Source organism: Pinus tabuliformis, chromosome 9, assembly GCF_031772625.1.
Source record: "Pinus tabuliformis cultivar Carrire ecotype Pingquan chromosome 9, CPIR1, whole genome shotgun sequence".
Taxonomy (NCBI): Eukaryota; Viridiplantae; Streptophyta; class Pinopsida; order Pinales; family Pinaceae; genus Pinus; species Pinus tabuliformis.
Genome location: NC_142307.1, coordinates 30782997 through 30808529, shown reverse-complemented (window position 1 = coordinate 30808529; position 25533 = coordinate 30782997). Strand labels below are relative to the sequence as shown.

Sequence of the window (25533 nt, the reverse complement as noted above, 5' to 3'; positions counted from 1 at the left end):
ACTGTATTTCTTTCTTATTCCGGGGTTGTTCAATTTGCTGGATGGCCTCAACACGTGCAGGGTCCACACGAATGTCGTCTTTTGATATGATGTGGCCAAGGAGTTTACCTTCATCCATGGCGAAAAGTCTCTTTTTTGGATTCAGCGAAATGTCATATTTGCTACACTTTTGGAAAACAATTTTCAAATGATTTAAATGCTCCTCATCAGAATTTGAAAACACAATTAAATCATCAAGGTAAACAACCAAAAATACATCTTTCTCGTTGGCGAAAGCCATGTCCATAGCACGCTGAAAAGTGGCACCTGCATTTTTCAAACCAAACGACATCTTTGCATAATGAAATGTTCCCCATGGAGTGGTGAATGTTGTCTTGTCACGGTCATCTTCATGTACTAAAATCTGATTGTATCCTGAATAGTCGTCGAGTAGTGACATCCTTGATGCTCCAACTACTCGCTGCAATATATGGTCCATTTTGGGCAGCGGATAATTGTCTTTTAAGGACACCTTATTCAAATTTCTGAAGTCAATACATAAACGGATCTCACCTGTTTTCTTCCTTACTGGTACCAAGTTTGATATCCAATCTGAAAATCGGATAGGCACAATGATTCCTGACTTATACAATCTGTTTACCTCTTTTTCAATTGATGGCAGCAACTTCGGATTGATTCTCCTCAACTTTTGACGAAAAGGCTTCTGATTTGGCTTAATAGGAATAGTATGCTAAATGATATTTGTGTCATATGTTTTTAGATCTGAGTAATCCCATGCAAAAACATCAGAAAATAAAGACAACAATTTCACATAGTATGCTTTTACCTTTGGTAACAATGACTTTGATAGCTTTACTCGCTTGGGATTCTCTGCTGTCCCAATGTTTACCTCTTCAACACCTTTTTCAGTCGGTCTTAATGTCGGTTTGCGGGGCACATCATCTTGGTCAAACAGCTCCTCTAAAGGAATCAATCCCTTAGGAATAATGTTGTCTTTAAGTTGTAGCACATCCATTTGATTTACTTGTATATTATCACTACCATCATCATGTTCAGTATCTATTGAGGTATCTTTGAACTTACCCTCATTTTGCAGAAACTGATTGATCTCTTCATCATCTTGAAAGACTTGCCAACATCGCTGATTGTCTAGAACGGTGGGACGATGTTTCACATGAATCTCAAACTTGTTGCTAGAATTCATCGGAATTTTTAAATTGCTTGCTGCCTTAGCAAGTCCATCAGCAACACCATTTTGTATGCGAGGCACACATGTCAAGGTATGATCAGAAAATAACTTCAAAATATCTAAGACTGCATTTCGATATACCCTCATACGAGGATGCTTGGCCTGAAACTCACCTTTAACTTGCTTTATCACCAACTCGGAATCACCATAGACCACAATCTTCTTCGCTTTCAGTTTTCTAAGAATCTTAAGGCCAGCAATGAGAGCCTCATATTCCGCCTCATTATTTGAACAGTCAAATGCTAGTTTATAGGAGCACACTCTCACCTTGCTTTTAACGGTAAGTCCATTGCTTCATTCCAAAGCAATGAAGGATAAATCAGGCAAGTATAATCAAAGATAGGAGAGAAGTTCCGGTCAAAAAAGTCGAAAAAGTTTCAGCATTTAGTTTGGAAAATGAAATTTCCAAATTAAAAGTATCTATTCCTTTGACAGAAATCATGAAAAACAGCAGCTACCGAGGTCAATTCTCTAAAATTCTGAATTTTGATCCCATGTTTGACACGGTGAATGTTGAAGATGATCAACCAGAATTGATATTTGGGCCAGCATTGGATGGTGAGTCTCCTGATAGTGATGTTCCTCCCTTTTATATTAGTTTGAGATTGCATGAATATGTTTTGCACAATGCTATGTTCGATTCGGGTGCTTCGCACAATTTGATGCCAAAGGCGATCATGGAGAAGCTGGGATTAGACATTACAAGGAAATATCATGATTTGTATTCATTTGATTCCAGCCGTGTTTAATGCTAGTTCTGACCACGATATGCTGCAATCTTATAAGGACCTTTCCATAAATTATCAAATTGGTCGTGCTTTCCTTTGTCTTCATTCCGGGCATCCCATCTCAAAACCACCTCATCCAGCTGAAATTCATCTATTTTTGCCTTCCTATCATAAATCTTCTTTATGCGCTCCTGCAATTTAAAAGTATTTTGAAATACTTCCTCCCGTGTCTGTTGTAAATGAATCATCTGATTAATTCGCCGCTGCATGGGATCTTCCTCACTATCAGCTTCTTGAGGCAATTTGACTATCGAAATAGCAAGTGAAGTAGGAAAAACCGTGTCTGTCCCGTATACCAACTCGAAAGGAGACATGCCAATAGACTTTTTCTGACTTACCCTATCATCCCATAGTGCATTCACTAATTTCTTGTGCCAGCTCTTTTTATTAACTTCCAGCAACTTTTTAATGATATTAACCAAAGATTTATTAGATGATTCGGCCAATCCATTGCCTTGAGGATGATATGCAGTTGAGTGTCCTAGGTTGATATTGTACTTATGGAAAAATTCAACCATTATCTTCGATTTGAAAGCCACTGCATTATCTGTGATTAGCTTACTGGGACATCCAAAATGTGACAAGATATTGGTTTCAAGAAAAGAAATGATTACCGCATCCGTGGCCTATCGAGTAGCAATAGCTTCAATCCATTTTGTGAAGTAGTCTGTAGCTGTCAATATCCATCTATGTTGTCCTGATGATGCCGGATGAATTTCCCCGATGAAATCCAAGCCCCACTGTTGAAAAGGTGCGTTGACTTCAATTGGTTTGAGAGGCAAAGGCTGTAGTTTCTGCTTCCCTTCGAAAATTTGGCATTCATGACAGTTCTTAACAGCCTTATATACATCTGAAAATAATGAAGGCCAATAATGACCTGCCCTTAGAATCTTGTTCGCTGTGGTTTTCCAAAACATATGGCCTCCACAGTCACCTCTATGAAAGTCTTCCACAACTCTTTTGGCTTCCTCCTCTACCAAACAATTCAATAACATTCCACCAGGATCTTTCCAATACAATGCAGAATTTTGCAGCTTTCAATTTCAATGTTCTACTTTTGTTTCTAGGCATTCCGGGAGGTGAAGACAAATGCTGAAGTACATATAAAATGTTAGCATACCAAGGAGAAGAAAGAAACATTTCAGATACCTGAACGGATGAATTCTCCTCATCTTCATCAGACATGGCAGCAATCAAATTTATGTCTAGAACTTGCAAATTTGTTTCAGCCATTAACTTGGCGAGTCCTTGACCTTTGATCAGCTTGGTTGGTTTAATCTCCACATCATATTCTAACAACGCAGCAATCCACTTACCCCGCCTGCCTTCTGGATCTGCTTGTACTAAAATATCTTTAACTGTTGCATTAGGAACATAAGCTAGAATATGGGAATGCAATATATATACACGGAAATCTTTCAAGGCCTTTACAAGCGCAAGTGCTTGCTTCTCAATGATGTTATATTTCAATGCTCCATCTCTTATAATCCGACTGAAAAAAGCAATGGGCTTCTCAACTCCATCCATTTTTTGCATTAGTACAGCTGCCAAAGTGTGCTCAGAAGCAAATGAAAACAAAATGAAGTCCTGTGTGTAATCCGGGCTAATTAAAGTAGGTGTTGAAGAAAAAACTAACTTTACCAAATTGAATGATTTCACCGCCTCTTCTGTCCATTTTAACTGACTTTCCTTTTTCAGCATGTTCGTGATTTCCCTAAAATGCTCAGCTAGATTTGGAATGAAGCGACGCAGAAAATTCAGTTTGCCATTAATGAAGCTGATAGTGAGGAAGATCCCATGCAGCAGCGAATTAATCAGATGATTCATTTACAACAGACACGGGAGGAAGTATTTCAAAATACTTTTAAATTGCAGGAGCGCATAAAGAAGATTTATGATAGGAAGGCAAAAATAGATGAATTTCAGCTGGATGAGGTGGTTTTGAGATGGGATGCCCGGAATGAAGACAAAGGAAAGCACGACAAATTTGAGAATTTATGGAAAGGTCCTTATAAGATTGCAGCATATGTTAGTGCCTAGATTTGTCTCAGGCTGAAAAGACAAGATTCCAGGACCAACAGCATCCATTAGACATGGAGCTTAACAATGTGGCCCCTTTTGATGATTGCCAATAGACACCTTTTTGGAATTTCTATTGTCTATGACATATGATTTTTCCTTTGGTGGAGCACGACGTTGCTCAACAAATGATTTCGGCCTCACTTTGTCCATTTCATGTCTGGTTCCACCTATTCGATTTCCAGTGGATACAAAACCCGTCTCTTTTCAACTTCATTTTTAGAATGCAACTAACTTTAACTCGTTCTATTATTAATAGTCTCAACATTATGACTCCCGTAAATTTCACCTTCACTATTCTTCTTGTTGGCAAGTAATTCCTATGTCAATTTGATCTTCAGGATTTAACTACACTTTGTTAATTTCATTGGTTTCACTTGTTCTATTGCTAATGGATATGATACCTTGTCTCTTAGTAGGTTCATATTTAGAATGAAGCTTGCTTTGGTCTTCTCTATTGCTAATAATTGCCACACCATGGAAGCTATAAATTTCACCTTCACTACTTTTAGCCTTCTTTGATATAGAAGCTTGATTCTTCTAGTTATTGTTAATTTATTAGTCTCCAGAATCTTGTCTATCTCACCCTAAGGAGTTCTTAATTCAACGTGTTCAACATCTTTTTCCAAGTTAGAATATTCTTCACTGCTAGTTTCTTTCATGGAATGTCAACTTCTATTGTCGCTGCCAAATCTTGTGTTTTAAAACCCTTTGGCCTTCTTGTAATTATTTCTTTCATTTTTGTAACAATTTCATTTGAGTTTTATAACATTCCACTAATCCTTTGAAATATGTTTCCATTATTCAAGATAATGGTAGCTTGACGTGGCTCTGACTAGGTTATTAGGAAATGCGAGTTTGATACCAATGTAATAAGCAAACAATATTCCATTTGATGTTGAAGAAGAAATATATTTGTAATAAATGTCTATATATATATATATATATAACACCTTTACAACTTTTCATGTATACTATTTATTATTATTATTATGTTTGTTACAACCTTGCTAAGCTTCTCCCATATCGTCTTCAGAACTCCATTGTTGCATAAACACTCCATCACCCAATGGTTAGGGACAAATCTTTTAAAGTATCTAGTATGTTATTTAAATACAAACCTACAACTTCATATATTTCCTGATTTGTCATATTCTTTGAGCTTAAAGTATGAATCAAAGGAAACATTTAGGGATTTCGATCAGGAAAAGACATAGCCTAAATTGAAAGGAGAGTTGTCATGGTGATAGGAGACAACCTCTCAGGTGACACAAAATTTGTGTTGAGTTGAACAAGACTTCATACTTTGCCATGCAATGTTGAAAGCTAACAAGTCCAATGACCATTTTCACTGTGGATTTCATTAATAATCATTTTGATTTCAAGAATATTCATTGTGTGTTTTAAGTGCATAATATTAAAAACAATGTTGACAAGCTAAATCAAGGTCGATAAAATATTTGTATTATTTTAGCTTCATTAGTATCTTATCAAAGATTTTTGTAATTTCAAGTTTTAACACTAAATGCATAGGAATGCAAAATTTAATGTTATCGATATCATTAATTGCATTTTCTTCCTTTTATACATTCTAATAATTAAGACAAGCTCCTCAAGGTGTAAGTCCTTGGATTGATGTGATAACATCCTCTTTAATTCATGCTAGCATTGATATTGTTTGCTATTTCAATATCACATTATCAATGTGATCTTTTATACCATCTTATTACAATAATGTATTAAACCTTGCTTTTTTTCGTCTCCATGTGCTCATCGTTCCCAATCATTTTTAACCAAAAACATTGTCAAATGCCACCCCTCCCTCACAATATAACACCAAGCCCACCTTAAAGGGCTACCTAAAGTAGTGGACCACAATGAACAATAGCCAAGTACGAATTCCCTATGTTAAGTTTTGTTTCATGCTTCCTCCTCATCTTCTTCTTCAAAAAACTTATATATATATATATATATATATATATAAATCACTTGATTTATTTTTTTGGATGAGGACAAGCACATGTTTTATTGGATAAAATATATAATTTCAAATTTACATTATCATAAACCCTTTTCAACACAAAGAATTGTAAAACTTAATTGTGAAACACAATATTTTAAAGGTCTATATATTTCTTCTTCTTCTTCTTCTTCTTTTTTCTTTTTTTTGGATGGGGTAGGGTACGGTGGGAGGGGAGGGAGGTTGGATTGGTAAATACATATCCCTAGGACATTGTCGAGTACTTCCCCTCATTCCAAGGATGGTACCTACATTAAACTAGATTTTGCATAAGCATAGGGCCTTATCAACACAAGGCTGAAGACCATTATAAGAATAACTTATTAAGAGCTTAACATATTAATTGTTATTTATTGTAACATAAAATGGTGTTCTAGTCTCAAATTTTGTCGGTGAGGCTAAAAAACACTAGGACTCCAAAACCCAGAAATCGTTTCTAGAAAATCCACCTAGAAGTAGCTCAATTAAGTTAATTAGTCTATAAATAATTTTTTCCTAAGTCTAACTTAGGGAAAATGATTAATTAACAACAATTAATTGAGAAAGGTGAGATTTCTCTAGAAAATCATATGGATCAACTCAGAAATGATTTCAGCCATCAATAAGGACCTAATCATGGTAGTTGGTGATCCAACTGGAGATTATAAGAGGATGTCGATGGGGTTGGAGCAAAACACATCGAATCACATTTGTGAGAGCCAACAAAATATAGGAGAGCGAGTTCCTTGGGCAAATCGAGCTATCCAATGCATGATTTAGTGCAGGAAGAAGGTTCGAGCCAAAGAAGGAGGATTGAGGGAACAATAAAGACGTTTCCAACAAAGATTCTCAGCAACAGAGCATATGTAGCTGGGAGGCTGAATTATTTTGCAGGAAAGCCATCCAAGAAGAGCAAGCAAGCCAAAAACCACAACGAAAATGTTAGAAGAGGGTCGTTTCAGTTGTCAGAGGCCGAGAGATCACTCGAAAGGTAGAGCGACTTATTATTAATGACAGAGGGAGGCTAAACGACCCAGTTGGAGGAGTTCCAAACGCTGTACGACTTGACCATTTCCAGCAGTGCGAGCAACCAGTCAGATAGTGCGAGCAGGCCAAAAGGAGGTTGATCTATTGAGGCAAAGGGAGGAAATTCCTCCAAATGTTTTGGCAATGTATTTTGCTGGAGGATTGTCATATTACTGAATAATAATAAAACCCTCATCTGTTATACAGTTTTTCCCATATTGGGTTTTTTCAGAGACAATTGTCCAAAAATAAGTATATTAAATTTTTATTGTGTGTGTGCTAGCATTTTCTCAATTTCCAGATTATTTCCACAATATTTTTATTGTGCAGAAATTACAGTGTAATTAATTCGTTATTTTACCCTAACAAAATAAACTGCATAATTTTATGAGTTAAAAGAATTAATTTCGATCATTGTATTTCAAACAAATTTTTACACACTTATAAGAATTAAACTTCATTAAAGAAAATAACATTCCCCTTAACCATACCCAGATGCGGGTGCTCCTGAGGCGCATTCAAGGCATGTTAACATTCCGCCGGCAGCTGGCTTCACACCTGGCGATCTAGCACTGCTCCCATTACCTTCCCGCGATTGAAATGAATGTTTTAAGGTACAGGCAGCTCGTTATGCATTCTGCATTGAATGCGCTCCCTGTTCGAGATCCGGCACAGGCTGTTTTAATCATGGCTCAGTTTCTAGTTTTGGCTATTGTTCTCATCGGGTCTTTCCATATCCGTCTGCCATTATTCCTGCATCCCTGTTTTGCTCTGGCAGCTTGGGGGCTTCTCCGGAGTCTGTTCTTTACCTGGTTCGCCCACCCTTGGCCCTATTCTGTCTGGTCTTGTTTAGTCCCCTTCTCAGGTCTCTTTGTCTTCCTGAAAATGGTGCGCCGTCGTGGTGTTTCTCGCCGTGGAGGCACCAAAGGTAATCGTGGTCGCTCTCAGCCTGCTCCCCAGAATATCATTCCGTTGGCTTTGGCTTCCCCCTCCTTTGATCATGGCAGGCCCTTCCCGCATAATTTATTTCAAACCACCCGTTTTAAATTTCACAGTCGGCTCAATAAACCAATTCTCTCAGCCAGCATTACAGTTATTTTGGCTGAGGAAGAAGATAAACCCAACAGCTCAGTCCATACCTCACCGTCGTAGTCTCAGGACGACAGTGTGCTCCAGGGAGATGTGGAAGGAACTGTGTTTAATTGTGATGATTTGCAGGAAGCGGGGAATGTGCCTGAGGTCCCTCAGCTTCCAGTTGATACTGCTCAGCACAATTTGCCTGCGGTCGAGCCAGCGCACCCTTCTGACGACAATTTGAACTTGGTAGTTCCTCCAGGTGGCGGCGACATGGGAGATGGGGACAATGCCGTTGACATGTGGATGGGCTCTCCTTGCCAGGTGGAAAAGGATGCTCCGGACTCTCTGAAACATGCTTGAAATTTACGGTACCGCGCCTACTGATGGCAGCTTCCCTTCTGGTCTTTATATCCTATTGCTATGCTTCTCTGGATTATGTCAATTATGTTTTATATCAGGTCCTGGCTGGGTATAGCTATCAACCATTATAGTCTAATGCTTTATATCAGGTCCTGGCTCAGAAAGCCCCTGTTTTTGCTAAGTTTTGTATATGCCTATCAGGGCAGCATAGATATTAGTAAAGCCATAGTCCTCAACTGTTCTGTAGTGCTGTTCACCACTTTGGTTCGCATTTTTGTTTGTAAGGGCTCTGGAAAACATGTTTTGAGTTTTCTCAATCCCGGGATTGGTGTCACAGGGTTATCTGTCTATCAAAGTATCTGGTCTTATGGCCCCTGGATCAGGGTTGTTGGATGGCTTCAGCCTCCTCTAAAGTCTTAACCTCTCTGTAAATATTTTCTCTTTTTTAATAGATTTAACCTTTACATAAGAAAAAAACATTCCCCTCAACCATCTAAATATTTGATGTTTACTTAATCGCAAACAACTAAATCACATTCCATGAAACGTTTCATTTAAATCTAAACAATTTTAATAATGGCTAGACAACATCGTAGTTTTTTATTATTATATAAAAAACATATTGAGGAGAAAGTAATACCTTATTTCAATCTTGTAATGATGAAATGGAATGGGTGAACGAAGAAAAAGAATGATAAAATGATTTACAAAGTTAACTTTTAGTAGTGGAAGAGGCGCCATGAAAACGTGGATCGTGTGGGGCCATCTAAAGATTTGATACATTAATAGAAATCGAAGCGTGTCAGAGTATTTGAAAAGTTCGCAATTATAAATTAATGTGTGAACACTATTCTTGTTGCGTTACATACAATGCTAGAATTACTCTAGCTTTGTATGTAGAAGGGTCAATATTCATAACATAATAAAATTTTATTAATTTTTTTTAACCTAATTTAAATTATAATAAAATTTTATAACCAAACTTAAATTATACTAATTTAATTTTTTTTCAAGTAAGAAATTATACTAAAATTTTATAATTTAACTGTAAAATTTTATTACCATTTTATATTCTAATAGAATGTTTTATATATTAATATAAATTGTACTTTAACATATTGAATCATGTGAACCTCTTAACTTTATTGGAAATGGTTCTCATCCATTCATGACATACATTATACAATTCATTGTATTTTTAAGTGGTGAAAAGTATTTTGTCATATTCCACTGGGAATTTTGAGAATCTACATCTGATATAGTGTGTATTGTATTTTGAAGTTGTCAAAGTATTTTGTCATATTCCATTTGGGATTTTTGAGAATTGATATATGCATATGCTTATGAAGTACCAATTAATAAAGACATTCCATCTTTTTCATGATAGATCATGACTCATGAAAGCAACTTTATGTAGGGCCTCAAGATTTTTTAATATATTTAAAAGATAATGGGCCCAAGGACCAGGGGCCAATTTGGATTTGCTTCCTAATAATAATGAAGTAAGTGGGTCAACATGGTGATCAGACATGTCAAGGCATATTAACTTTATGTAGGGCCTCAAGATTTTTTAATATATTTAAAAGATAATGGGCCCAAGGACCAGGGGCCAATTTGGATTTGCTTCCTAATAATAATGAAGTAAGTGGGTCAACATGGTGATCAGACATGTCAAGGCATATTATATTATTATAGCATCCCAAATATAGCTACAATTTTCAATTTTCTAAGTACATGCAGGTGGAAGCGTAATGGCATTAAGATCAATCCAAGTATTTTTCTTTATATTGATAATTAAATATTAAATTTACCTCAAATTTGTACAACTCATTACCTATGAGGGCCCATTTGTTTCACAAAAAGTTGTGTTGTACATTTTTAAAATATATGTATTTATTTATTTATGATTTGCTTTTATAAACTTCAATATCTTTGCAATTACTTTAAGCTATTAGAAAGAAGATACTGTTATATAAAAACAATATTTTACCATTCATTTAGAGACAAAGTGATTACAGAAAAAGGGAAGGAAATGTAAGGGAAAAACTTATATATATAACAATAAAAATATAATAATTGAAAATTTATCAATATTATTTTCTCAAATTATATGTAAAAATATAGAGTTTAATAGATACAAAATATTGTTATATTATTTTTTATTTAAAAAGTTGTGAGGTTTTTTTATTTTTTAGTTATAAAAGTTTTTTTAATGAAAATAATGGTTTGATAGTTTTGTAAGGACAAATTGATCTTTATAAGAGAGATTTTATCTAGCCATATTTTCTACATAATGAAAATAAATAGTATTTAAAAGTAAAATTTATTATGTAAATAGTTTTGAGGGTTAGTTGAATTGGTCGATTTCCCATTGTTAAAACATCTTACTATTGAGAGGCCACGAGGTCAATTGTCCTCTTACTTTCGGGGTTATGCTCTGTTAATGAGTTGGTGGGAAGTGATCACTTTAGGTGGATTTGCCTAGAACAATGTTTCCATGGATGTAGCTACGGTCACTAATCTCTGGAGTCTGTGAACCACATCCAAAAAAAATTATTATAAAAATGTGTCAATTTGTTGATCAATAATCAATAATATGTGTTATAAACTTGCTTATAACCAGCGTTTATCAATTTTCATACCTGTGTAATGACTTTCAACCATCATAAAATAATTTGCTATACAAAATGATTTTTTAACATCCATTTCTTTAGGAAGATAATGACTAGGAAAGTGTATTAGGGTGTAGGATTTTTTATTGGCAAACTTATCTACACATTAATTAAGATGATAAGAATTTTTAAATGATTAATATTAACTTTCCAAATTATGGTAAAAATCCAGAGCTTAATAAACATAAAACTATGCATTGTTGTATTTCTTCTCTATTTGAAAAGTTTAAGGTTTGTTACTTACTTTGTCATGGAGGATTCTCTAATAAAAAGAATGACTTTATAATTCTATCGAGAGGAATTGGTCTTAGAAGAGTGTTTCTAAGTAGCCACATCTACTTGAATATATAGAGTAGGGGCACAACTGAAAGCTTTAATGTCAATATAGATACTCCTAAATTTCCTATATTTGGAAAGTTAATATGTATAATGGAATTCTAAACAACAAAAAATGTCATTTTTTCATCATCTTATACATTTTGGCACACCAAGCAAGGTATATAGACATTTTTCTTTGCAAATTGGTTCATATTAGGAATGCCTAATGATCTAAATGAAAAGATTCACTTTGGGGATGTATTCACTTTCCTAGATTTGAAACTTACTAGTTTTATTATGACATTCTTTTCAATTTTAGTTAAAAAACAAATACCCCATACTCAACCAACTCTACATGGTTACTTGCTTAATTTTCTTCTCCTTAATTTTCCATCTTTCCTTGTTTCCACTTTTACTTAGTGATGCAGGAGCATCTGGCTAACAGGGCGAAGACGGAAAGAAGGTTGACATGGTTTTTGAGAAGGACAGAGAACACAGCTCACTCGACGGACAGCATGTCTGTCTTTATTTTTATCTGTTGTTTTTATTTTACTTTTCTGTTTAAAATGCCTAGAATAATGTAATGACTTCTAATTAGGAACAGTAGTAATTAGTTAGAATCATTCGTTTCCGAACAATTATATTACTGTTGTAAATACAAGTAAAGGAAAATGTGCTAGTTATGAAGAAGTTTCAAATATGAAATAACTACTGTAACCGACAACAAAAAAACTAACAACAGTTATCCAACTGTTTGAGAACAGTGATACAAAAGGAGGAAAACAAGCCCAATACGGGTTCGACTGTGAAAAAAGAAATTACCAGTAAAGAATATATTCATTTTTTTTTTCTTCAGTGCACATACAATTCCTACGAGCGTCCTCAAATACTGTATAATTCAATGCTGTGCATTCCTTTTATGGTGTGAACATTGTTAAATTACCACTACAGATTCTGAACTGGAACGAAAAGACAACTAAATCAAACGAAGAGCCACAACGACCAGCGCAGGCCACACAATCATAGCGTTCAGGCGTATACAATTATAACAGGTATGTAAACAAACCACGAGAGCGGTTCTAGATTTATTTCCACATAAATTCACAGGATTATAATATAGTCATCCAAAGTCTATATAAGCATTCACATTCTCTGTTCAAAACAATTACAAGACCAACCCAGTTCGCAGACGTGGGAACTGACACGACTATAAACAAAAGCCATCAGCATAGAGTTCGAACTCATCTCTTGAAGCTACCACCAAGCCTAACAACTAAGGAACCAACGACAGACAGCGGCACAAGGCCAACGAAAAACAAACAGACCCTACAAGTCGGAAAACCCAGCCAAGCAAAGCTAGAACAACAGAACGATTCTACCCGTATACTGTTCGGGGCAGCCAGAAGTCCAGGCATCCAGACCAACGAATGGCTCCACCTGCACAAAGGCAAACAGAGGAAGGGTTAGGTTCCAACCACAGAAAAACAAAAACAGAGAACTGGGACGAAGCTATTGAGTAAGATAAACGAGTGCCATTACCTGATAGGCAAGCCATAGCTGTATTTTCTCACCCGGACGAACCCCCTGCTCACAGAGGAGCCAGGCCATTAGACTCAGAACAAACAGCTAAAGAAAAGTCTAGCATAGAACGGAAGCTTACCAGGTTAAGTTGACGGAGGAACGAACAGAGCATGCCACCACGACCTGTCGAATTTGGAAGCCAACGAACCAGAGCTGAAGCAAATGTCACCATGAACCTTACAGCTCTCGACTAGCTGTAAACCCTTGTGAGATACGGGCAGAAATTGACCAGAACACACAGAGGCAGACATTAAAGCCGAATATATACCACAGTGACAGAGAATACACATGCAAACAAATCCCGTAATGCAAACCTTACCAGGGTTTCGCTGAGCAAACAATAGCATACAGGCTGAGACTTAGAACGACTGAGACCACGACCGCAACCAGAAGCACACCATTCCGTCGACCAGGCAGACAAAACTCACGAACTCACAACAGAAAATACAGAAGTCACAAGGAATCGCCAGGAGCTCGCAGAGCCAAAGACCGGAGTAACAATGAAAACCAAAGGAGCGCGAACGGTGTAAAACCCCAAACCAAGGCGGGTTTTGCAAAATCCCGAGGAGGGACAGTTGTCCAACAGGCAGACCATCAAGGTACCCATGCCGTAACCCAAGCAGATTAAAAATCAAATGACATTTATACCCAAAATCAATTGCATTGTTATACATATTGTAAGTACATAACACATCAACGTTTAGACGGCGGGACCACGTGGGCTGGCCCCATCACTTAGACAATGAAAGTGAAAATATTCAATCTATTCATCCAACTCTTTATCCTAAAATGATCTCATTGTAACCAAAGTTGTATCTTGTCTTTCAAATACAAATGGTACATTTCCTATAATAAATTTTTTACTTTAATTTCAATGATAATGTTCCTTATCCAAATGATGTAACATCCCTACAAAAAACACAACCAACCCTCACACTAAAACAAACCCTACTAAAAAGCACATAACTTGTAATTAACTCAAAGATTAAGAAGTAAGTGAATATGCTTCTTCTAATAAGTTAACAAATAATTTAAGTCCTTAATTTTATAAACTCAATATCAAAATAAAAAATCCTTCTCCTTTTCTCTAATTACGAAGTCAAAATAAAAAATCCTTCTCCTTTTCTCTAATTACGAAGTATTGATAACTATTTCAAGTATATCTTATATGTCATCAATGCATTTTAAAGTTAAAATAAAAATAGATTTTTATTTTTTTTGTAAGTTAATATTCTATTAATGTCGGAAAAATGAGTATATAGAGTCTGTCCCAAAATATGTGGTCTCACCCCGACTGGGTTTGTTAACCAAAAAGTTCACAAAATGACAAAAATACAAAAAGTAACTAGGGACATTGTCCATAAACGATTGGGCCAAAGGCACCAAAACACAACTAAAATGTAAAAAACACTGTGAATCATACTAGTCATATGACGTAATGGATGTAGGGTTGTCCGGGGCCGTTCCAGGAGGTGGAGGACGACGAAAGTCACACTGAACGTGTCCTTCGTAGTGCGCCATCCACGTCTCCAGCTTTTCTACTTTCTCTGTGAGTTGGTTTTTCCTGAAGTTGACTTTGAAAGTAATGCGACCACTCCAGAGAGGCCATCTGCACCGCATGTTCCTTACGCTGAACTCGTTCTGCAACATCCACCCTGTCCATCAAACTGGCAATGAGAGCGCGACAATTCTCTAGGCAGCAGTGTTGGAGACCCTGCCCCTCTTGAGCCTCGGGTGTTGCCGACCCATGCTTCGCCCTGCCACCACGGGTGTTGCTGCCCCTGCGAGTCTGTCCACGACGGTGCAAGCCTTCACCTCTGCTCACCCCCCGCTTGCCACCTTTGCGGCCTCCTCTCACACCTACATTGCCTTTCTGTGCACGCCCAACCGTTTTGCCACCCCGACGGGGCGTCATTGTGACCAGAGCCTGGTCTGTCACCCCTTCAGAAGAAAGGGTAGCAAGGGAGGAAGAGTAGCCCCTTTGCGCTGACAGTTTCATAGCTTCCCACAGCAGAGGCACACCTTGAACAGGCACCAAACACCAGACTTTCCACCTAAAAGAACACTCCCCGCAGACAGAAGACCCGAGCAACACCACCCAAAATAACACGAATTCACCAAGATGACTCCTTCTACCCACAAAGGACCACCCCCACCAGATAATCTTGACACCTCCACCTTCCAGAATACCACCAATGATGGAGCACCACCCAGGGATAGGGGAATTGTTTCTGTCTTGAGATGAGTGCAAAATCGGCCACCACTTACCAAATTTGACAGCCAGAAACCATAGGCAAACCCACCGGCCCCGCCGCACTAGAAATAGAGTAGGGGTACTTGGGCTTCCTCCTTCGGCTGCAGGGTTTCCTTACTGACGAGCTCCACCACCCTGAAAGAATGAGGCAGAACAGGTAACCTCCAAACTGCGATGAGTTTTTCTTCTGTGCCCAGTCTTTCCTTCCGCCACCAATAATGAGGATTCCCAGTCGCAAGGACCAAATGAGCCCACTACCCTTGTATATTTCCACATCGAGCAACCACACTCCGTTTCGAACGAGCGTCAACTTCCGACGTGTCCTCCTCCTTCCCAGCAGCCACCGCAACTCCCAACACCATATCCGAATGCAACGATGAATGCCCGACACATTCATCGCGCGTTGCCTTAATACTCTGCCACCCCCATACAAAGACACTGAATAATTGCTCACACGAATCACTGACATTAAGACAATACCTCTCCAAGTGCATGCGAAGATGTGAAGGGACCGAGAAACCTGTCCCTCCCATCATATCCACTTGTTTTCACACATGAGAGACGACCTCCACACGTTGTCCTAATCTCACCCATAAAAAAATATAATTTATTTTAATTGTAAATATATTATAATTAAATATTATATTATATTTATTTTTATTTTATATTAGTTAATTATTTATATTTTCATATCAACATTATATTTATTTTTAATTAGTATATACTTACTAAGATTATTTATGAAATAATCTTACATTACGTTATGTTACAATATTATATTATATAAAAAATATAAATATCTCTCCCTTTAATCTGAGGAAAAAAATTATAATTTAGAGTGAAGATAAATATTAAATACTAGGCACTAAGCCAATCACTCATTTAGTGTCTTTTCATTCTATTTATCAAATAATATTTTCATTTAACAAACCGGATGTTTATATTTGTCTTAATATAAATACCATACCTACCCTATAATGTAATGCATATACATGATGTTTTCAAGTGCGAAACTCACTCTAATCTTAATGGTCGGTAATTTTTAATTGTAAAAAGATATGTAAAGGATCCAACATGTAAGTCACATCCAAGTAGTTGAGGGGAAGCACGGAGGCTATGGTTGGCTACCATTTAATAAAATCAGTGAATGACAAGACATGGAAACTACCTATTATGTATTCACATATAACAAGAGAAGCGTGAGAGGTTTCCATTGGTTGGCTGTCAATTGTGAAAACCAGCTATGATTCAGTTTATTATAAAAGAACCTAGCCAAGGTCTATGGGGATTTGGCATCCCTAAACCCAATGTGACAAATGCATTGTGGGTGATTTTGGTCCATGAATTTTGATGGTGTAGTTTAAGGAAACTCCTATTTCTAATTCTATAGAAAAGTTAATGTGTTTTGACATGCGCTTTCGATAGTCAGATATAACACGCGCGCGGTGATGACTAGAGAAAAAAAATAACGACGTGTTATATCGGGCTATCGAGGCCGCATGTCAAGGCGCATTAACTTTTCTATAGAGTTGAAAATAGGAGTTTCCGTAGTTTAATGGGGTGATTTTTTTTTGGTAAATTTTGAAGTTGATTTAATTAGGAGAACTATAATTTTAATTTTTTAAATTTGTATGATTCATATGTTTTATGTATTTTTTAAGACATTGAATTTATTATGCATTCAAAAATGCAATTTAAATATAAAATTTTGCTATCATGCTAAGAAGTGCATTTTGAATTCTAAAGAAAAGAGTAAAAAAAATCACTTCATTAGAATATAGTGATTCTAAAAATTAAGAAAACTACAATTTTAAGCTTTTAAATCCACACTATTCAAATGTTTTATGTATTTTTCAAGACATTGAATTTCTTATGCATTCGAAAATGCAATTCAAATGATTCAATGTTTTACTTATTTTTCAAGACATTGAATTTATTATGCATTCGAAAATGCAATTTAAATGATGAAACATTGCTATCACCTTGAAAATTGCATTTTGAATTATAAGGAAAAAAGCCAAAAAAGCCACTTCATTAGAATATGTTGATTCTAAAGGGGTCTTTGATGACTTTCATGTAGAGATGTTAGCCTTTTAATTGGACTTGAAAATTATTCTAAGTCATTAGTATATTTGATTTGCGAGCTATTGAATATACTCTTGTGTTATAGTGACATCTAATTGAGTTGATTCTCATGGTTACAATATTGTGAATGTCAAATCCTTAATCATCGAAAGATATTTTCATCTAATAATTGAAAAGGTTTAAAACACAAACTTCATTGAATGAGCCTAATGGTTAATAACATGTGTTCCCTGCAAGAGGTCATAGGCTCAAATCCAGGGGGGGTAGAGTATGTATGCCTTCATAAATTTTAATAGTCAAATTGCTACATGGACGTAAGTCTCTTGTCCCATAAACAAGGGAATCTTATACACTAATTTGTTGTTTGGGTTGACTCTGACCTTACAATTGAATTATTATTATTATTGTTTAACCATGATGAATTAGTTACAAAATTGAATTATTATTATTAACAAGAACATTGTAATGCATTGGGGTTTAACCACCCGCTATAAGAGATTCTTCCTTCACTACTACTTTTAATCACCTTGACTTAAAGCATGTCAAAGAACCATTGGATTTGGTGGTAGATACTCTTGTTAATATAGAAAAAATTATTCTATAGATCTCTCAAGAAATTGACACTCTTTACATTATCACATATATCCTTTGACTTTTGTGAAGCAAACTCATATAAAAAAAGAAATATAGACACGTTTGACCTAACGATCAAGGAAAAAACCTATACATCAACAAAAAACATTAAACAAATATCATTGAACAAGGAGGTCTCATACACGAATTTGGTGTATGGCTCGACTGTGAATTAAGAATTGAATTATTATTATTAACAAGAACATTAAACAAGGTGTCACATACACTAATGTAGTCTATGGCTTGACCGTGACTTTAAAATTGAATTATTATTATTATAATAAAAAACATTAGAATGCATTGTCTCCTCGTGGGACGACTAAGCAATTGGCACAATGGGATGTTATCCCTTCCACTTTGTTTCAAATCCCATGGGGTCATATATGACCTGTTGTGACGAGGCTCAAGGAGTAGCCCCCCACCCTTATAAAGTCCTAACTCTTGCTAAGTCATAAATTCTTGAAATATTTAGATTACAAACGAACAGTTAGATATACTCTTAATGTTATTATAATAACGGCTATATTTAATTTTAAACCTTACCCATATTACTCCAATAAATAATCAAATTTCACAATTAAAAATTTTTAATTAATTACAAAGAACTCCTTCCTTTACTAATGCTTTTAATCACTTTAACTTAAAAGCATCTCACAGAAATATACACCTTTGACCCAACGACCATGGAAAAAATCTAAAGTTCAACAAAGGTTAATGAACATAGAAGCAATATCAATATTGTTTCCTTTTTTTGGGTGATTTCCCATAAAACTACCATGAGATGACTACTTTTATTTCAACAAAATAACTTATCGGTAAATTTTAAGTATTTTGTTTTTTAAATTTCTCAATGTTTTAGAAATTTAGTTAAATATGATACAATATAATTATTAATATTCAATTAATTTAATTTTAATTAATAAAATATATATCATGAATAATTTTAATTTTAACTTTAACTTTTACTGTTACCTTATGAAAGGGATTTTTGTTAAAAAATTAATTTAAAAAACCAGAAAATCTACAGTATCTCGGGACACTATAATTACTTATAGGCATTCAATGCCAGATAATTTTCAAAGCCTGATTAAACGGGTGGGGCCTAAGACACTTGAAACCGGGGACACGTGTAAACATCCTGCTGCTTAATACGACACGTGGCACAATCCAATTCTCCATTATCTCATCTCTCTCCATTGGATTCTCTCTCTACGTCCCTTTCCGGTAGTGTAGGGACTGATGCATCATATATTTAATGTTCACCTTTATCTTCTCTCTCTCACTACGTCGCTTTCCGAGCTTTTGTTTCTCTCTCTATCCTTTCCCCTCGCGGGGTTGCAGCGGATCTTTCCTTATATTCGTCGCTGAATTCGCTTCCGAACATAACCGCGGTTCCAGCGTTCGTAACAAACTTTTGTGGCCCCTTTTCATCGTGAGATCGCGGGTTCGACTCCGTTCTTGTGTTTTCTCCGCGTCCGGAGCACTCAGTTCAGGTGCCCAAAAATTGATCGTTTTCGGTCAAATTTCGTTAATTTCCGAGGACGACTTGCTAGTTGTATGGTTTTAATTTTTTTTTTCCAACGAAGAAAAGTATTAAAATTCCAGCATTTACAGTTTTGAGGCTCATAGACCGAGGGAATTGCGATATAAAGCAACCTTCTGCCCTTTAGCTGCTGGCATCGGCAGCAGAACGGGTTGGAATGGAGTTTTAGAAGTATTAGATTGACTATTCGCTGTAGAAAAGGCAAGAGCCTGTCTGAATCCGCATTGGAGCTGCCAGATCTTGTATTCTAAGGCAAAAACTGGGGCGAGGTAAGCCGTTTTGAGCTTAAATTTGTGCATTTATGTGGGGAAAGGGTGTGTATGGTTTCTTAGAAGGGTGAAGAACTTGAATCTACTATTGTACCTTTGAAACTGTCTGAGAAATTATCATTTCTAGTTAAAGATTATTGATTTCTGCAACAGAAAGATTTCCACGGCCATTTAGAAACCGAGGGCTCAAGGACCATTATTTTGCAATAAAATTTCTCGGATCGTGGCTATGGCCTTCACCGGAACGCAGCAGAAGTGCAAAGCTTGTGACAAAACGGTTTATTTTGTGGATCAACTGTCTGCGGATGGAGTTTCTTACCACAAGGCTTGCTTCAGATGCAACCATTGCAAGGGAACGCTTAAGGTATGGATTTTGTTCACCTTTATTTAATATTACTGGTTATTGGATGTTGTTTTATTTGAAATATTTCTATTATCATGTCGTTTTAGTCTCTTCACCGGATCTGTATCGGAATCTAGCGAAAATGTTTGCCTTTCCTCTGTTCAGGGATAATATGGCCGATTAAATATTAGGTCATATCGTTGCCCTGAAATGGCTAAGAAGCTGCAGTTTCTCTTTGAAGATCTACAAATATAAACTGTGCATATAACATGTCTTCCCCCTGGAGACAAAGCCAGTCTCCGAGTCTGCAAGTTGCTAGACTCTGGGCAAGCTGCTGTTTGCATTTTATGGTCGATTACATATTAGGTCATATCGTTGCCTTCAACTGGTCAGGGGAGTTGTCAATTATATCAGTCTCTGCGCTGCATCCTTATCTATTGCCGTGAATTAGCTGGATAATATTGGAATGGGCCATAAAATGCCGTTCTTGTTATTATCTTTGAAAATGCACCTTCTTTTTGTAGATCTACAAATGTAAACTATGAATATAACATGTTTTACAAATATAAATTGTGAATATCACATGTTTTCCCCTAGGTGAGCAGTCCTTGCGGTCTGCAATGGCTTGACACTGGCCAAGCTGCTGTTTGTTTTTCATTTTTTTAAACATACCCCCCCTCTGTTTTTAAGAATCTAGCCCGCCAGCGCGAAAAGAGATGCACACTATTTAATGTTGCATTTAGATTGCAGAAAGAAAGATGACGAAATTAGAGCTGATTTTTCTATTTATATGGAATCGACATTGGTCAGGCATTGTTACGACATAAATACAGAAGCACGTCCATTCTTCACTATCATTTACACTGACAAATTATGCGATTTTCCGTCCGTAAATACTTCCTGTCCATGGAGTGAAAACATTCATTGGTTAAATATGATGTAACATCTGCCCAAGTAGGTAGTTTCTGTGTGACTACACTTTGATGTCAAGTATTCGTCCCAACTGGTCAGTAACTATTCTCCAATAGTGCGTTGTTAGCTTTCTATTGGTAATTGCTACGGTTCAATGATAAGCTATAGGATTGTTATGTTGTGATCATCTCTCTGTGGCAACTGCTAAGCAGCTAACAGAAAAGACAGATTTTACACAATACTAGATGTACTTTAATTCCAATTAATCTTCGGTTGTAAAGTCCCACAAAACTGTCGTTAACTACACATATCCGTCCCAGAGGAAATAGGCTACAGGTAAAACGACAATTTGTCTTAATAACCTGGTAACCACTCAGGGGACCATAGTTGAGCCCATGTTTTTGGCCTCTTGATACTTGGAGCAAAATATCATTTTTTAGAGGATATTTGGTTTTAACTTTCCCTGTTTCTTTGCTTTGACAGTCGGCCCTTTTTTGCAGCTGAGTAATTACTCGTCAATGGAGGGAGTGCTATATTGCAAGCCTCACTTTGACCAGCTTTTCAGAGAGAGCGGCAACTTTAACAAGAACTTTCAGTCCCGTAAGAGATCTATCTTCAGAATTTTAGGAATTGCAATGGACAATGTGTCTGATTTTGCTCTTCATTGATAACCATCCAAATAAATTACTGTAGCTTTATTTTTTGTCCAAACAGAGTCTCTTTCATTAATGTTTCCCTTTCCCCTCTGTTTTGACAGAAAGATCAAGCAAAGCAATTGACGGTCTTCAACCTGAAATGGTATATTTTTTTTTTATCTTTTTTCTGAGAAAATTATTTCCGTTACTTGTACTGTCAAAGCATTTCAGTGCATTTCTTCTGAATAGCAAATAATTATAATTATTGACATATACTAAATCTGAACAAGTCTAGTTGAAGAATCCCAAATTTTAATGAGGAAAACGCTGTAGAAGAAATGTGAACGTACACAAGTAAAATAAAAAGTGGTTCATTTCTATGAAAGGAAGAGGGTAAATGTCATGATCAATTCAAAAGTTGGGAGCTCTATAGCTTATTTCTAATGCATTGGAATGTTTTTTTACAGACAAGATCTCCTAGTAAAGTGTCCATGATGTTCTCTGGAACTCAAGACAAATGTGCTACCTGTGGAAAAACAGCATACCCTCTTGAGAAGGTAGGTTATTTGAATTAGTATTTCTGTTTCCAGTTTCCTTGTATATTTGTTTGTAATGTACCTCGTTTGGAGTAGAAAACTTCTTTCAACAGAAGGCAAAGATAAGTCGAAGGTTTTGCTACTGTTTAGTTTTCAATGTCATTGATATCTATAAAGGATGTATACTATATAGGACTGTTGGATGTTATCTATTTGCTTTTATGATTGAATTTATGCCCCTGGTAAAGGAAATGGACAATAGAACATATTTACTAGAGAAATGGCCGAGGCAATTCTAGTACTTTAGATGGCATCATACTGGCATAGCTTGCCCTCTCTTTAGGGGAATGCAGTAGGCGTTTACCTTTAGCCTGTTCTTAGAGAAAGTGATTTTGAGTAAGCCTCCTCTGGGTCCATTGTTATTGGGACCCAAACAAATTATACACTGTCAATGTCGAAATCCCGAGCCACGGGGAGAATTTGGGCAACTAAGATGCGGAGAGTTGAATCTGAGCCGTGAACATCAGAATCTCAAAATAGCAAATCATTAAAAATTTGAGAGTTTCTTAAATCTGGGTCCATTGTTATTGGGAGTCGGGACCTAAACAAATTATACACTGTCAATGTGGAAATCCCGAGCCACGGGGAGAATTTGGGCAACTAAGATGTGGAGGGTTGAATCTGAGCCCTGAACATCACAATCTCAAAATAGCAAATCATTAAAAAATTGAGAGTTTCTTAAATCTGAAAAGGCACTTGTATCTCACTGGTTTTTGATTTCAATCCAAAGATGAGAGAGAATATATTGACCTTCTATATTTTCAATAGAATAATACAAGCTTTGGGGGTTATTTTATCTTTGTATTTTGGTTATAATTGTAAAACTTAAGAAATTATGCTGATGATTGTTTTCCCCTTGTCAGGTCACTGTGGAAAACTTATCCTACCACAAGTCTTGTTTCAGGTGTTCTCATGGGGGGTGTTCAATCAGCCCTTCTAATTATGCTGCACTAGAAGGCATACTGTATTGCAAGCATCATTTTTCCCAGCTTTTCAAGGAAAAGGGAAGTTACAATCATCTCATTAAGACTGCTTCTATGAAACGAGCAGCTGCAGTCCCTGAGGTAGCAAGTGCAGTTCCTGAGATATAATTTTATTGTGATCTACTTACTTCATTACCATTTGTGTTTGTATTTTGAAGAGTTTACACGGTATGCTAGTTTGTTGGGGAAAATAGACCCGATCCACCAATTGTATTTGCCAAGCCCTAAGTGAGGGACATTGCAGTATAAGGTCTTGTAGTTTAATTTATATTGGTTTGTAAAAGGAGGTAACTCTGTCTATCCGATATTGGCGGTGCTTATTATTATGGTTTGCAAAAGTTACCAAAGTACATATACTATCAGCTATCATAAGTGTGTCGTTGTTTGCAACTAATTGGAAAAGTATCAAGTTCTTGTATGTATTCAAATTTCATATTTATTATTGTGTATTTGATCTGCAGGAGGTTGATTGCCCTCGTTTTAGTGTATTTGTTTCTTTACTGAAAGCATTACTCCCTTCTGCAAAAAACTGAGTTGTCCATTATTTTGAATGGGCTTGCCTACCATCGGTATCTTACAATATTGTTTTCTAAATCATTTGGGCTCCACTGCTTGAATTCTTTAAAAATCCAAGATGTAGCAATGATCGCCAGGATCGCTATAGGCGTGTTGTGTTTTCAAAAGCAGGAACTTCAGACTTGTATCGTTTCATAACAGACGCTAACATAAAATAGAAATCATCATATGGTTGAGTTCTTCTCCTGCTATATAGTTTTACCTTTTAATTGTCACTTGAATCATAGTTGTAAATCGCATTTATATTCTCCTTGGCCTTTATAGTGGAGTATCAAATGTTATGTTCAATATTAAACTTAAGTCCTTTATAAAACTCAATAATTTTTTAGTTTTTTTAATAAATTCATCTCAACCACGTTTCTATTATGCACCGAGAAGGATCCAAGAACCACCCACACCAACCCAGGTGCAAACCTGTCACTATTTAAAAGATCTCTGCTAGTTTAATTTTGATTTAACTTTTACCATGGGTACCATACCCAGGGATGGAATACCGGCTCTACCATATGAGCGGTGGAGTGAGACCTTGGGGTTAAGAGGGATCTAGGGATCTATTATAGTTTATTCAGTTTCCTCAAATTTCTGTTTTTTATAATCGGTACCATTACATACCATCTCTTCCACCTGAGCTGTAGCTGTAGATTGGATGTTGTGTCCTCGATGGAAAACAAAAAGACTATTTACTGCAAAATGTAAGCATAAAACAAGAAAGCGAGACAACTGACTCTATTCGAGAAGGAGGTCTGAAACTGATCTCCATATCCAATTGCTAGCTATGCCATTTCCATTCCAAATCCAATCCCATTTTTCCAACCCTGGCATGTAATTTGCAACAATGTCCATTTCCAAATCCAATCCCATTTTCCAGCCCTGACATGTAATTTGCAAAAAATGTAATAGAAAGGGGCTTGTTTGAAAACGATATAATTAGTGTTTTTCCTCCTAAGTTGGAGGTTCATCTTCTTTGATGAAGGTCAGAGGACGGCGCGAAAAGATAAGACTTACTACAATTGAGAACCCTTCTTTTTGAAATTGGCATCCTGTTCATTTTTTTCTGAATTTTGTCTTCCAGACTTCGCATATCTTTCCAGAAGGGCCATCACTCTATATTCAACCTCAACTTGTGGAGGGTGGGGGGAGGGGGTAAATTTGTTCATCTACTACTCATCTGAAGCTCTGCCACATCTGTGTGCTGATGGCCTTCCACATGGGACGGGGTCAGTCGGCCCTATTTTGCCATAACAGTGCAGAATCATTCCTAAATATGCTTTAATGATTCTGCGATTCTTGTCGGCCCGCGTGAGAGAAAATGAATACATAAGTTTGCAAGCCATGTGCTTTCATATATGAATGCGATGCTGCATTTTCTGTCTCCAAGGGTTTACAATAATTTCTCATTTCGTCCGAAGTTCGCATAACTATAAGTCCTTTCCCGTTGGATGAATAAAAGCGAGGGTGTTAAGAAGATGATGAACATTTAATGATGTGGGGGCTTCATTATTCATGATAACGACATCCACTGTCGAAACATCTTAGTTCCAATCCTTCCATGAGC

General features: G+C 36.5%; 1 protein-coding gene across 2 annotated transcripts; it reads left to right on the top strand.

The window, feature by feature from the left end:
• The first annotated feature begins 19431 nt into the window (after positions 1–19431).
• On the top strand, positions 19432–23841 carry LOC149146946 (LIM domain-containing protein WLIM2b-like). Of its 2 annotated transcripts, XM_089445237.1 has the most exons (7): positions 19432–19614; positions 19736–19933; positions 20087–20297; positions 21689–21788; positions 21946–21986; positions 22291–22380; positions 23283–23841. In XM_089445237.1, the coding sequence occupies exons 3-7, from the start codon at positions 20163–20165 to the stop codon at positions 23508–23510; spliced, it is 594 nt and encodes a 197-aa protein (XP_089301363.1). In that variant the 5' UTR covers positions 19432–19614; positions 19736–19933; positions 20087–20162; the 3' UTR covers positions 23511–23841. The 2 variants fall into 2 exon arrangements, with proteins under 2 accessions (XP_089301363.1, XP_089301362.1); XM_089445236.1 differs by having other exon boundaries at positions 19432–19933.
• Positions 23842–25533: the final 1692 nt, after the last annotated feature.